The sequence below is a fragment of the Epinephelus fuscoguttatus genome, linkage group LG24 (genome assembly GCF_011397635.1).
Source record: "Epinephelus fuscoguttatus linkage group LG24, E.fuscoguttatus.final_Chr_v1".
Classification (NCBI taxonomy): Eukaryota; Metazoa; Chordata; class Actinopteri; order Perciformes; family Serranidae; genus Epinephelus; species Epinephelus fuscoguttatus.
The window spans coordinates 3,208,485-3,220,712 of NC_064775.1; the positions used below are offsets into that span (position 1 = coordinate 3,208,485).

At 43.9% G+C, this 12,228-nt stretch overlaps 1 protein-coding gene across 1 annotated transcript in view; it reads left to right on the forward strand.

The window, feature by feature from the left end:
• LOC125885258 (uncharacterized) overlaps positions 1-12,228 on the forward strand; it is a 43,875-nt gene that overhangs the window by 24,240 nt on the left and 7,407 nt on the right. Inside the window, exons 3-4 of the mRNA XM_049570808.1 lie at positions 11,618-11,684; positions 12,012-12,127. Coding sequence (XP_049426765.1) covers positions 11,648-11,684; positions 12,012-12,127 — 153 coding nt within the window. The 5' untranslated portion in view covers positions 11,618-11,647. The remainder of the gene's footprint in view (positions 1-11,617; positions 11,685-12,011; positions 12,128-12,228) is intronic.

Genomic DNA, 12,228 nt, shown 5'->3' on the forward strand with positions numbered 1-12,228 from the left:
TATGATTCCAATGGATCGTAGAGTTTGGAAGTGGTTCTCGATTCATGTCTGTAGTGTTCCACAACATAACATTTTATGACTTTTTGTTTCTAAGGAGAAAACTAGAGACGTGTATACAACAGAAATAAATAACATACTATAAAAACAGGAATAACCCACCTATCTTAGTGTCAACCATTTGATTTAAGCATGTTTTTTATGCAAAGACATCCAAACTCGACTCTCAGCAGAGTGATCATGTGCAGTTCCTACAGTATTTAAGCTAAATCCTGCAGAAACAGCCGCCGCTGCAGGTCGACCTCCTCTGAAATGAGAGAAATCTGCTCAGATATGTTTTCTGTGTAGGTGGCAGCAGCGCTCTGATTCTCTTTGCTGCTGTCAAAGCCAATTATTTCATATGTAGCACACACACACACACACACACACACGTATGGATGGATTCACAGATGGGATTTCGCAGATGCTGAGGCAAATCAGATTGTAACAGACGAGATGAAACGTCCTTTGAGTGACGTTTTGAAGAAGAATCATCATTTTTATTCAGTGACATTAGCAGGCCAGTGTGAAACCCAGACAAAGTCAAGTTTTGTTTCGGTGTTGGACTGTTTTGCTCGATGTTTTCTGTGCTGGCTTCTCTCTCCATGAGAGACTACATTGCACAAACAACCAAGCTACAACAAACATGCACAGAGCGCTTTAAAGAATGAAGAAGGTTAATTGGCAACGGGTCAGTAACATGACTGGATATAAAAGGAACATTTCAGAGTGGCTACTGTCTGTGAACACAGTTCGCCGTGCAATCCACAAATGCAAGTTAAAGTGAAGCAGGAGTGAAGAACTTAAAAAAAAGGGAGTGGAAGCAATAAAAAGCAGATGTAGAGTGACACTGCGCCAGATTTATGACTTTAATGACAGCTGTTTGGAGGAGCGTGTCATTAACACGTTAAATTACACAGCTCACCTCTGTAATCCAGAGGGTGGGTCCCTCTCCGTCGGGACTCTCCCAGAGGATGCTGGGACTTGACGGAAATAAACTGCTAGCAGCCCGACCCCACCTCAGAAACGTTCATCTGTCTGTCACTGCTTTGAGATGATTCTCAGGGAAGTGAATTTGTCTCAGATTTATGGGCATGTTTTCGAAAAGGGGCTCAAAGATAAATATGTTTTCTCAATTTACTTGGCCAGATTTCCGTCCACATTCCTGCCCACCAGAGGATGAATCTTAATGAGTTTTGTGACCATTAAACCTTTCACCATCAGGCCAAGATCTTTATCTGTTGGCTTAGCACATTCATGCTCCCCAGAGGATGAAATCTTTACATTTTTGATACACTTTAAGGCCGTTCCTTTACCGTCACCCTTCAGAATGACTTATCTTAACAGCTATTGGATTTTGTACAGACGTTCATGTTCCCCAGAGGATAGATCCTACTGACTTTAGTGATCCCCTGACTCTTCCTCTGGTACCACTAGGAAGTTAACCTCTGTGGTTTTCACTGAAATATCTAAACTATTGGATGTATTGACATGAAATTTGTTTACAGACATTCGTGTTCCCCAGAGGATACATCCTAATGACTTTAATGATCCCTTGACTCTTCCTTTGTTGCCACCACAAGGTTGACATCTGTGGTTTTGACTGACATATCTCAACAACTATTGGATGCATTGCCATGAAATTTCTTTACAGACATTCATGTTCCCCAGAGGATACATCCCACTGACTTTGGTGATCATCTGACTCTTCCTCTGGCACCACTTTGAGGTTAACATACATGGTTTTCGCTGAAATATCTAAACAACTATTGGATGCATTGCCATGAAATTTTGCACAGATGTTCATGTTCCCCAGAGGATAAATCCTACTGATTTTGATGATCCCCTGACTCTTTTTCTGGTGTATGAACTCTTTCAAAGGTGGAGCAGCCAGATCATTAATCACTCTGTACAATAGATTTTGTCCCGTGCCTTGAGGGTTTGTTCAGTGTTTGCCTGAGTCCTGAAAGATGATTTTTTTATCCTGTGCACACAACATAATTGATTCAATTCAATATAACTTTACTTATCCCAAAGGAAATTATTGTGCCAGTGAATGCTTCAATTACAGTAACACCAGGTACAGTAACAACAATTTAACTTTCACAACCAAATTGAGTCATAATTAGGGTGTTGCATTTTGAAGGCTGGTGTTTTCGAGGTGACCGAAGTTTGTCAAATTTTTTGTGCTTAGAGTTTTCATATTTTTTAGTGAAAACAGTGAAATTGCGCTCAGCGTTCAGCAGCCTGGAGTCTTGTGTCTGAAACATGAGCTGTAAGTTTTCAGAATTGTGGTGTTTAAGGTGCTGAAATACCTTTAACAGGACATGTATGACATGCGGACTGTATTTAAAAACTTTATTTATAAATCACCAAAAGCAAAGGAAGTAAATAAAAGTGGTAGTTTCCTCACTTGGCCCGTGTAAGCTGTACTTAAGGGGTAAATTATTTCCCACCACACATCAAATGTGGCTGAAAATTGGCAGTGCTGTTCACTGTTCACAACCCTAGAGATGGTTGTGCTGAAAATCCCAGTAGATCAGCAGTTTCTGGCACCAACAACCAAACCACCTTTCTTTCTTCTTCTTCCGGTGGATTTAAAGAAGAAAAACCTGTCTTGAGTTAAGTAATAGCAGCATCAAAACGTGTGAGAGAACACTGTGAACACTGTGGCTTGACTTTGTGTATATCACCCTCTCGTGGTTGAGCCCAGGGTTGACAGTGTGTGGGTTTGTCTTTCCTTCAGGAAAAGGCAGCACATATTCAGCTGTTACCCGTTCACGTAGAAAGCTTGTCTCAAAACAGTGAGATATTTTTATTATAGTTTATGAAAACATTTAGATTTAGAATCAGGTTTCTCATGTGTTTTTCACATATTGTCTCCCTGTCTTTCCTCTACAGCCACATTTCTAATTCCCCAAACCAACCTTTTGCAGTTCTCCCTCCATCCTCCAGATGTCCTCAGAGTTTCACTCACACCCACCTGTCCCAACTTCCCTCATCAGTTCTCCACATATTCAGCCCCTGACAGTTTATCCTGGTTGCTTTCTTGTTCTGTGCGTTTGTTTCAAGTAAGTGCATGTAAGGGAGATGCCCTGTATGGACACAAGTATTCGGATGCCTGACCATTACACCAACAGGGACTGTAATGATATTGTAGTCAAATACATAAACTTCAATATGGAATTGTTCCCCTTTTGCTTGAAGGGCTTTCCACAAGATTTTGGGTGTTTCTGAGGTAATTAGTGCCCCTTCATTCTGCAGAGCATTTACGAGGTCAGGCACTGATGTTGGACGAGAAGGCCTGGCTCGCAATTTCATTCCAGTTCATCCCAAAGGTGCTCGATGGGGTTGAGGTCATGGCTCTGTGCGGGCCGGCCAACTCTTCCACACCGAGCTCATCAAACCATGTGTTTGTAGTCCTTGCTCTGTGCAACTGTTGCCACAAAGTTGGAAGCACAGCATCGTCCAAAATGTCTTGAAGCATTAAGATTGCTTACTGGAGATAAGGGGCCGAGCCCAGACCCTACGAAACAGCCCCATACCATTATCCCTCCCCCACCAAACTTCACAGTTGGCACAATGCAGTCAGGCAGGTAACGTTCTCCTGGCATCCGCCAAACCCAGACTCGCCCATCTGACCGCCAAACAAAGAAGCATGATTCGTCACCCCACTGCTCCACAGTCCAGTGTTGGTGTGCTTTACACCACTCCACTCGACACTTGGCATTGGACTTGGTGATGTGAGGCTTGCGTGCAGCTGCTCGACCGTGGAAACCCGTTCCGTTAATGCCAGTGGAAACTCAGAACTTTTCAGCGATGGAATCAGCAGAGCATTGGCGACTTTCACGCACCTTGCGCCTGAGCAACCGTCGACCCCACTCTGTGGTTCTGCGTGGTCTTCTGCTTCGTGGCTGAGTTGCTGTTCTTCCTAAACGCTTCCACTTTCTAATAATGTCACTGACAGCTGACCGTGGAATATCCAGCAGGGATAGATTTCACCAACCACTTTATCACAAAGGTGGCGTCCTATCACAGTACCACACTTGAAGTCATGGAGCTCTTCAGAACGACCCATTTTGTATCACAAATGTTTGCATGGCTAGTTGCTTGATTTTATACACCTGCAGCAACGGGTCTGATTGAAACACCTGAATTTAATAATTAACAGGTGTGGCCAAATACTTTTGTATCTTTGGTAAAACAATTATAGAGAGACTATAGAAAGACTGCTCATGTATGATTTACCAAAAACACCTATCCAAGGCATGCCCAAAGTAAATTGAAAGCTGTTCTTGTTTCGTCTCATTTGAAAGGTAACACCTTTTAGTCTTCCCCCAACAGTCAGAATCACTGTCAGTGCTGAACTGTCACTGAGTTAGATAACTTTCAACACACTTGCCTGAATATTTTCCTGAGAAAAGATGTGTGGTACTAGCTGGAAAACACAATGGGACCATGGCATGAAGCTTCACCTGGTCCAGATACAGTAGATACGAAGATAGATAGAAAACAGTATTACTGAAAATAAACATAACACTCATGTTTGTCAAAGGTTTTGTCCAGGCACTTTTGATAGTAAAGGTTGCAGACCCTTGGATTAAACCATACACTAAATAGGTAGATTTGAGTGAAAAAACTTATCAGCACAGATAGAAATGTCAATTTAGGAGCTTAAAGACACTTCTATAAAACCTAAATTGATGAGAAAGACTGTTTTTTTTCTCTTAAGAGTTCTGAGAAACATTCTGAGAATACTCTGAGATCTCCTGACTTGAGTTCTCAGAGCAACTCTGAGCAAGGAAGGGACCGAAATCTTCACCTTAGTGGGGAGGTGTGTGTTTGACCTCATTGCTAGGTGTGATGCTTGCTGATTAGAAATATGATTGGTTGTCACAGACACGCCCTTTTGCGAGTCTCTTAACTTTAGAAGAAATTCTAAGAAAACATCAATTCTAAGAATTTTCTTCGAATTTTGTCACTAAGAGCAGCTCTTAGTACGAGAAAGCTTTGTGAATAGGGCCTCAGATCTGCAGTGGAGCTTCAGAGTTACATTGACTACAAGACCCATATAAGCCTCGGGAACAACTAACCAGTTGCTGGCACTTTTACAAGCTTAAGGGTGCTTTCAATTGAACTCAAGTTTGTTTGGGCAGGAGTGAACACAGCAATTGCACTTGGATGCACACCAAAACAACAGGACCAAGACCTTCTCATGTTCCTTTCATGTCCGCTGCTTGTCTTCCCACTATATTTGCTCCTATTGGCTCGAAAGCATCGGCAGCTGGGTTTTTGACTTTGTCCTCGATTCTATCTTTTTAGATAGTTTATCTATCTCATCAAAACTCTCAAACTCCAGTGTGTCGACAGTGCAGTGTTGTACTCAGCATTCCTGGTAAACAACCATTCTCATGACGTAAGCAATGGCAAAAACATAGATGGCAGCACGCAGTGTTCCAAACACAACAATGTCATTGTTCTGAAGCTGATGCAGGCAGTTAGATTGTCAATGCACTTCCTGACATTTGAATTTACATATGTATGGAACATACACTTAGCATGTTAGAAAGGTATCTGTGGCATGACAATGGCACAGACTGTTCGAGCACACCTTAACCCCTCAGGAAAAAAAGGTGAGTTCATTGTGAGAGAATGTCGTCTTGGGAGATTTTGAAGTCGTGTGATGGACGTGTGAACAGAGAGGGGAAAATTCATGACTGCAAATGAAAGAGGGGGGTGAACATATAGGGGAACCTAATAAACAGAAATATATGAAACCATGTGACGCATCTCCACAAACTCACTCAGTAACATGGTATTAGTTTTTTTCCCTTAACTTTGTTTCCATGGGTATGACTCCATCAGTATCTAGTGGTGTAGTCTTTGTGATACACAGGTATATGCCTGAGGAAAAGCGCTCCACATCTTCTCTACTTTTTTCCCATTGTCTAATCAGTCGATTTGAGAGGCAGGCCTTCTGTGGAGTCACACCAACAAGTTCACAGTTTGAGGAGAAAACTATTGGTAGTGGTTGCGCGATACCCAGAGCTATACAACTTTACAAATCACAATTAGCACCATCTCAATAGAAAATGGCAGGCTTGGAAGTACATAAGTGCAGTACTTGACATGGCCATCAGAGAGGCGAAGCTCCTGGACCAACTGGTGGTACTCCCCATGATCCTCCCTCTTTTTTAGTGACCTTTTACAAAAGAGATTTGGACATAAATGAATGAGCATCTGTCTGATTGTTAGAGAACTGGTTGGGTATCTTTAATGCAGATGTCCTACATTTTCTAACCTTTATTTAACCAGGAAGTCTCATCGAGATTGAAAATCTCTTTGACAAGAGAGACCTGGCTGAGGTAGCAGCCAATCAAAACACTTCTAAAATGCAACAACTGCAACATTTAATACAAAAATCCATAGTAAAACAACAACCATTCAAATAAAGTGGCCTCTCAAGAAAAACAAGCACATCTTTATAATGCCCTTAAATTCATTGATGGATATAAGTCTTTCTAATTTTAGATCTTTTGGAAGATTGCTTTCCAGCTCCTCCTGGAGGACCCCGAGGCATTCCCAGACCAGATGAGATATATAATCCCTCCAGTGTGCTCTGGGTCTGCCCCGGGGCCTCCTACCAGTGGGACATGCCTGGAACACCTCGAACAGGATGTGCCTCATCAGGTGGATCCTGATCTGATGTCCTTACCACCTCAACTGACCCCTCAAGACACAAAGGAGCAGCTGCTCTACTCTGAGCTCCCTAGGGATGTCTGAGCTCTTTACCCTACCTCTAGGCTGAGCCCAGACAAACCACCATGTAGTGAGGGTGAACTGGGAACGTCTTGCTGAGGCCCCTGTCCGTGAGGTCTTCAAGTCCAACCTCCGGAAGAATTTCTCTGGGGACATGGAATCTGAGTGGTCCACGTTCAAAGCTCTGTTGTGGAGGTGGCTGCTAGAAGCTGTGGTCAGAAGGCTGACGTTGCCTGTCGTGGCAGCAACCTAAGAACTTGCCTTTTGGGTGTGGCTGGCCCAGGAGTCACCTGAAGTAGCAGACAGGTACCAGTTTATATTACGTGTTTAGACTGTTTAGACTTACTTTTGTATATGTTGTACACTTGGTAATCAGTAATTGGATCAGTCCAAAATCTGAAATTAAATGAATCAGAAGCTAATATGAAATTTATGTCAGTTCAGAAAGTGCAAATATGCAAATATGCAAAGTGATACTGTTTTCATCAGTGAGGGAGCTCAGATGTGTCGGTATGTTGGCCTTATAGATAGAACGTACAGTATGTACAGTGTACATGCTGTTGCATTGAGGATGCTTTCTTTAGCATGACACCTACGCAGCTTCTTTAAACACACCTCAAACCCCCTCAGGATAAAAAGCCAAACTCAATGTGAGAGAATGTCATCCTGGCATCCTTTCTAATTAGGTCCTATGATAAACATGTGAACGCAGAGAAAAGATTTACGACAACAAGGGAGTTGGAGAAGAAAGAGGGTGATGATCACAGAGACAGCTTTACACCTGTGGTGTCTGGGGCATTGGCGGCAGTTCCGTTGAATCCCGTGGGTTTTGACGTGGGGCACCAGAATGTCCCATGAATGCTCGATGAGATCAGCATCTGGGGAATTTTGAGGCAAAGTCAACACCTTGAGCTCTATGCTGTGTTTTTACAGTGTGGTATGGTGCATTGTCCTGCTGGAGGGGCCCACTGCCATCAGACAATGGTGTTTGGGTGGGTCCACATGAATGCCAGGCCCCATGAACCCATGCTTTAACTGTTATGGATATCTTATTGAGTTTTGAAGATACTGACCAATGAACCTCAGGGGAAGCGTGGCGCAGCACATAAGTGGACCTAACTCCACAACCTTTGGACCAATTATCAAATAACGACGAACCACATTTTAAATTACTTTAAAATCGTTCAACAGGGGGGTACCACAATTTTGATGACATCTCCTAAATCGTAGGCCCGAGTTGTACCAAATTATCTGTGGATCATTATTGGAGCAAGCTCATCAAAAGTGATCAACAGCTTGTTCTTATCTCATTGGGTTTTAATGATATTGACCGATCAGCTTTTGTAGGGGCGTGGCTCAGCACATAAATAGACCTAACTCCAGAACAGTTGAGCCAATCATCACAAAACTTGCAGGAAATGTCCACATAAGTACTAGCAACATACCCTTCGAGTAGTTTCATTTGAATCGACTGCTAGGGCGCGCTGCAAATGCTAAAAAAATGGGCGTGGGATAACACAAATCAGTCTATAAATCAGAAATTATTAATCCAATCATGACAAAAACTGGGTATGTTGATTTCTATTGTTAGACCATGTGTGTGAAGTGATTTTAAAATCCATCAATAGGACAATGTGCAATGCCACACCATGAAAACTGCTCAGGAATGGCCTGAGGAACATGACAAAGAGCTCAAGGCCTCTGAATTCCCAAGATCGCAGTCTGACAATCACCCCAGAGTCAGGTCTGATCCACGGCATGGACGCAGGACCTCTGGAGCTGTCCTGTGGTGTTTGCAGTGGGTCATTTGAGTCCGATGGGTTGCGAGGTGGGGTACTGGCACACCCCGCAGATGGTTGATTGGATTGGGAGCTTGGGACTTTGTACGTTGGGTCAAGCCTGGTAGCTCTTTGTCCATCAGGTCATTCCTGAGCAGTTGGTCTACAGTGATGGCGGTGCATTTCAAGTGGACCAGGTCTCATGGGAAAATACTTTCTCATGGGCTTCTCAAAGATTATGAAATGCTCTTATGTATTGATGGTTGCTGCCACGTTAGAGGTCTCAGAAAGCCAGTTTGGGGAGTTGAAACTTTAAACAAACGTAAGATGTACGTCAGTCTTCAGGGGCGTGAACGAGGAAGACCTGCTCATAAGAGACAGAGTCAGACACACAGCAGGCACATCATCCTGAGAGCTGGAACACCCCAGATAGGTTCAACACCAAACTCCACCTGCACAGCTTCATCTCCCTGCTGCTCCACCCAACCTCCAGAGGGTAAGACAAGCTTCATGCCCCTCCCCTCTCTGTCTGGCTTCATGTAGAGGATGCTTATGCACTTACAGGATGACTGCTCTAACACTGTGGAATAGACTCCCCCTCAGTATGACATCAGCAACCTACATGTAGAGGCTCTTTACTATGGTGTCATGCTGTTTCTGTTCATTAGCTGCCACCAGCAGCTCCGTAGTTTGCTCTGTTGGTCGGTCAGTGGGTCCACAAAAATTTCCCCACCCTTTGGCGGTCACCGTTTTTGCCTAAGGAGGCTGAAATATGGTATGGAGGTCAAATGTGTGTGTGAAGGTGTGTGTATGTATTGATGCCAATTGACTACTATTCGATGGGAATGGTCCAAAAAGGTTCGTAGCTTCAAAATACAAGATTTTGGAAAATAGATCTGCCCAGAGCCAGAGGTAGGCAACCTTTGACTTGAAACCCATGGGACCATGTTTCCCTGGATGCGTTTCCTCCTGATGCCAAAGAGCGCCGTTTAACTATAACGGCAATCAGCCGCATATCGTGTCAACATTAAAGGACGCCTTTTTTCATCAGACATAAGTACCTGCCCAGGCGCTGGATTTCGACGACTTCGGAGTGACACCAGGTTGAGGGGGGAGATTTGGATGGGTCCGGCAAACCCCAAACTTTCACCCAGGAGCCCGCTGTTTGCTTCCCATATCAATGTTAAGCCAGACCATGTTGTTCTTTTACACCAACCATTCATTCATGAAAATTAAGTTGATGCGTTCTGGTTATGGACTGGCTGCTTGTTGTTCGCTATTGTTTCATTTGTATGTTTATATGTTAGAGGCCCTGGTTTTCAGGCTCTCATAAGTACAAGGATGACTGAATCGGTTGGTTCTTGTCACTGAGCATAGGTGTCTAGCATTTCTATGTTACTGTATGTCTTTTATGTTTTTTATTGTCTTCGTGTTTGACCGTAACTTTTTTGTATGCTGCTGTCTCGGCCAGGTCTCCCTTGAAAAGAGATTGTTGAATTTACATGGTTAAAAAAAAAAACAGTAGTAAAAAAAAGTAGTTTGACATGTTCATCATGCATGTACTGTACTGTAGATGTGGCAGCGTGTGGTGTCATGTTCTGTGACATTACTCCCCCGCCCACTACCACCCTCACAACCCCTTTTGTTCAGGTGCGTTCTGTACCGTTTTGCCACGTCTCCTTTCATAACTTAAAAGCTGGTTGTCGTGGGGAGGCATCATTAGACTTAGTGACAGGAGGGAAGCATGTGTGCAGTATGCAGAAAGCCTGAATCAAATCATGAATCCTTTTATACTGTATGTATTTATATGGTATGGATATTAAAGGGATAGTTCAGACGTTTTGAAGTGGGGTTGTATGGGGGACTTATCCACAGACAGGGTATTACATACAGAAGATGTCCATCAGTGCAGCCCCTGTTTGGAGAAGCAGGCTGGAGTCTTGAATGGAATCTAAGAAATGTATTGTTGTGGATGGGGGCCAGCAACAAAATGCATTTTAGCGAACTAAAAAAAAAAAATTCAGTATCAGTTCCATCTTTGATCCTCTTCCTTACCTCCCACATCCCTCGACGCCTCATCCTACATCCCCCAATCTTCTTCCCTACTTCCACTGAACCTCATCCCATCATCCAACATCCCTTGATCCTCTTCCCTACTGCGCTCAACCCTTGTCCCTTCATCCCACATCCTTCAATCCTCTTCCCTACATCCCTCGATCCTAATCCCTTCATCCCACATCCTTCAATCCTCTTCCCTTCATCCCTCGATTCTCTTCCCTATATCCCTCGACCCTAATCCCTTCATCCCACATCCCTCGATCCTCTTCCCTACATTCCTCGACCCTCATCCCACATCCCTCGATCCTCTTCCCATATCCCTCGACCCTCATCCCACATCCCTCGATCCTCTTCCCTACTTCCCTTGACCATCATCCCACATCCCTCGATCCTCTTCCCTACATTCCTCGACCCTCATCCCACATCCCTCGATCCTCTTCCCACATCCCTCGACCCTCATCCCACATCCCTCGACCCTCATCCCACATCCCTCGATCCTCTTCCCACATCCCTCGATCCTCTTCCCTACTTCCCTCGACCATCATCCCACATCCCTCGATCCTCTTCCCTACATTCCTCGACCCTCATCCCACATTCCTCGACCCTCATCCCACATCCCTCAATCCTCTTCACGACATCCCTCGATCCTCTTCCCTACGTCCCTCGACGATTATTATTCCAGGTTGGTCGTGTTTCTCTATTTTGACTGATCTGTCCAGTTTTGTGTCCTGGAGTCTTATGGGGGGACAAAAACTGCTCCCAGACTATGTGGAGGGTGCCAGTTTATTAGGGATTGCCAGTCAGCTGATATACATGTGGTATTGATTGAGAGGGGTTGAGGGTGCCGACCATCATCTACTGTATCTAACACACTGACTATGGAAGTACCCCATAAAACCCCAAATCAAAAAAATCCAAATGATCCCTTTGTTGAAGGGATTAAAGACGTGTTTTGCCACTTACTATGTGAACTGTATCTCTCCCAGCTCTGTGACATTTACTGACGGGGCTCCATCATGGTGAGGCCTGGTGCACTGCTCCTCCTGCTGGCAGGTAAGCAACCACTGAAAAGTTATCAGTGCTTTAAAACATAACCTTTATTTTAAAGCCATACATAAATGAATAAGGGGACCTTTCAATCAACAGAGTCCAGCTGGGGCAGTTTGATGTTTGATATTGATGAATGAAATATTACTATCAGATTGAAGCCTTCAGTAATTCACATTGATGGTACATATTTTGATCAGTCATTTGATCCTTTTTAAACCCAGAAATCATTGCACCGATGAATGCCATTTTAACTCAGAGCTGGGAATTGGAAAAGTTGGTCTTGATAGATTGATGTGTGATGTTTTGTGCCCGTTTTTTCCCACGCTGTAGTTGCTGCCAGCCAGTTCGACCTCTATCTGTCCCAAGAACCCATCACCGGTCCGACAACTGTGGATATAAGCGAATGTAAAGTCAAAATTTATGGAGAAGAATACTCAAAGGCCGACGTGAGTCAACTCTTTGTCTTTCCTGCTACTGCCTGCTGATGACTGTCTGTTACAGATTTCATTTGCTGTTCTTGCTGCTTTACTGTCAGTGTATGTAGAGG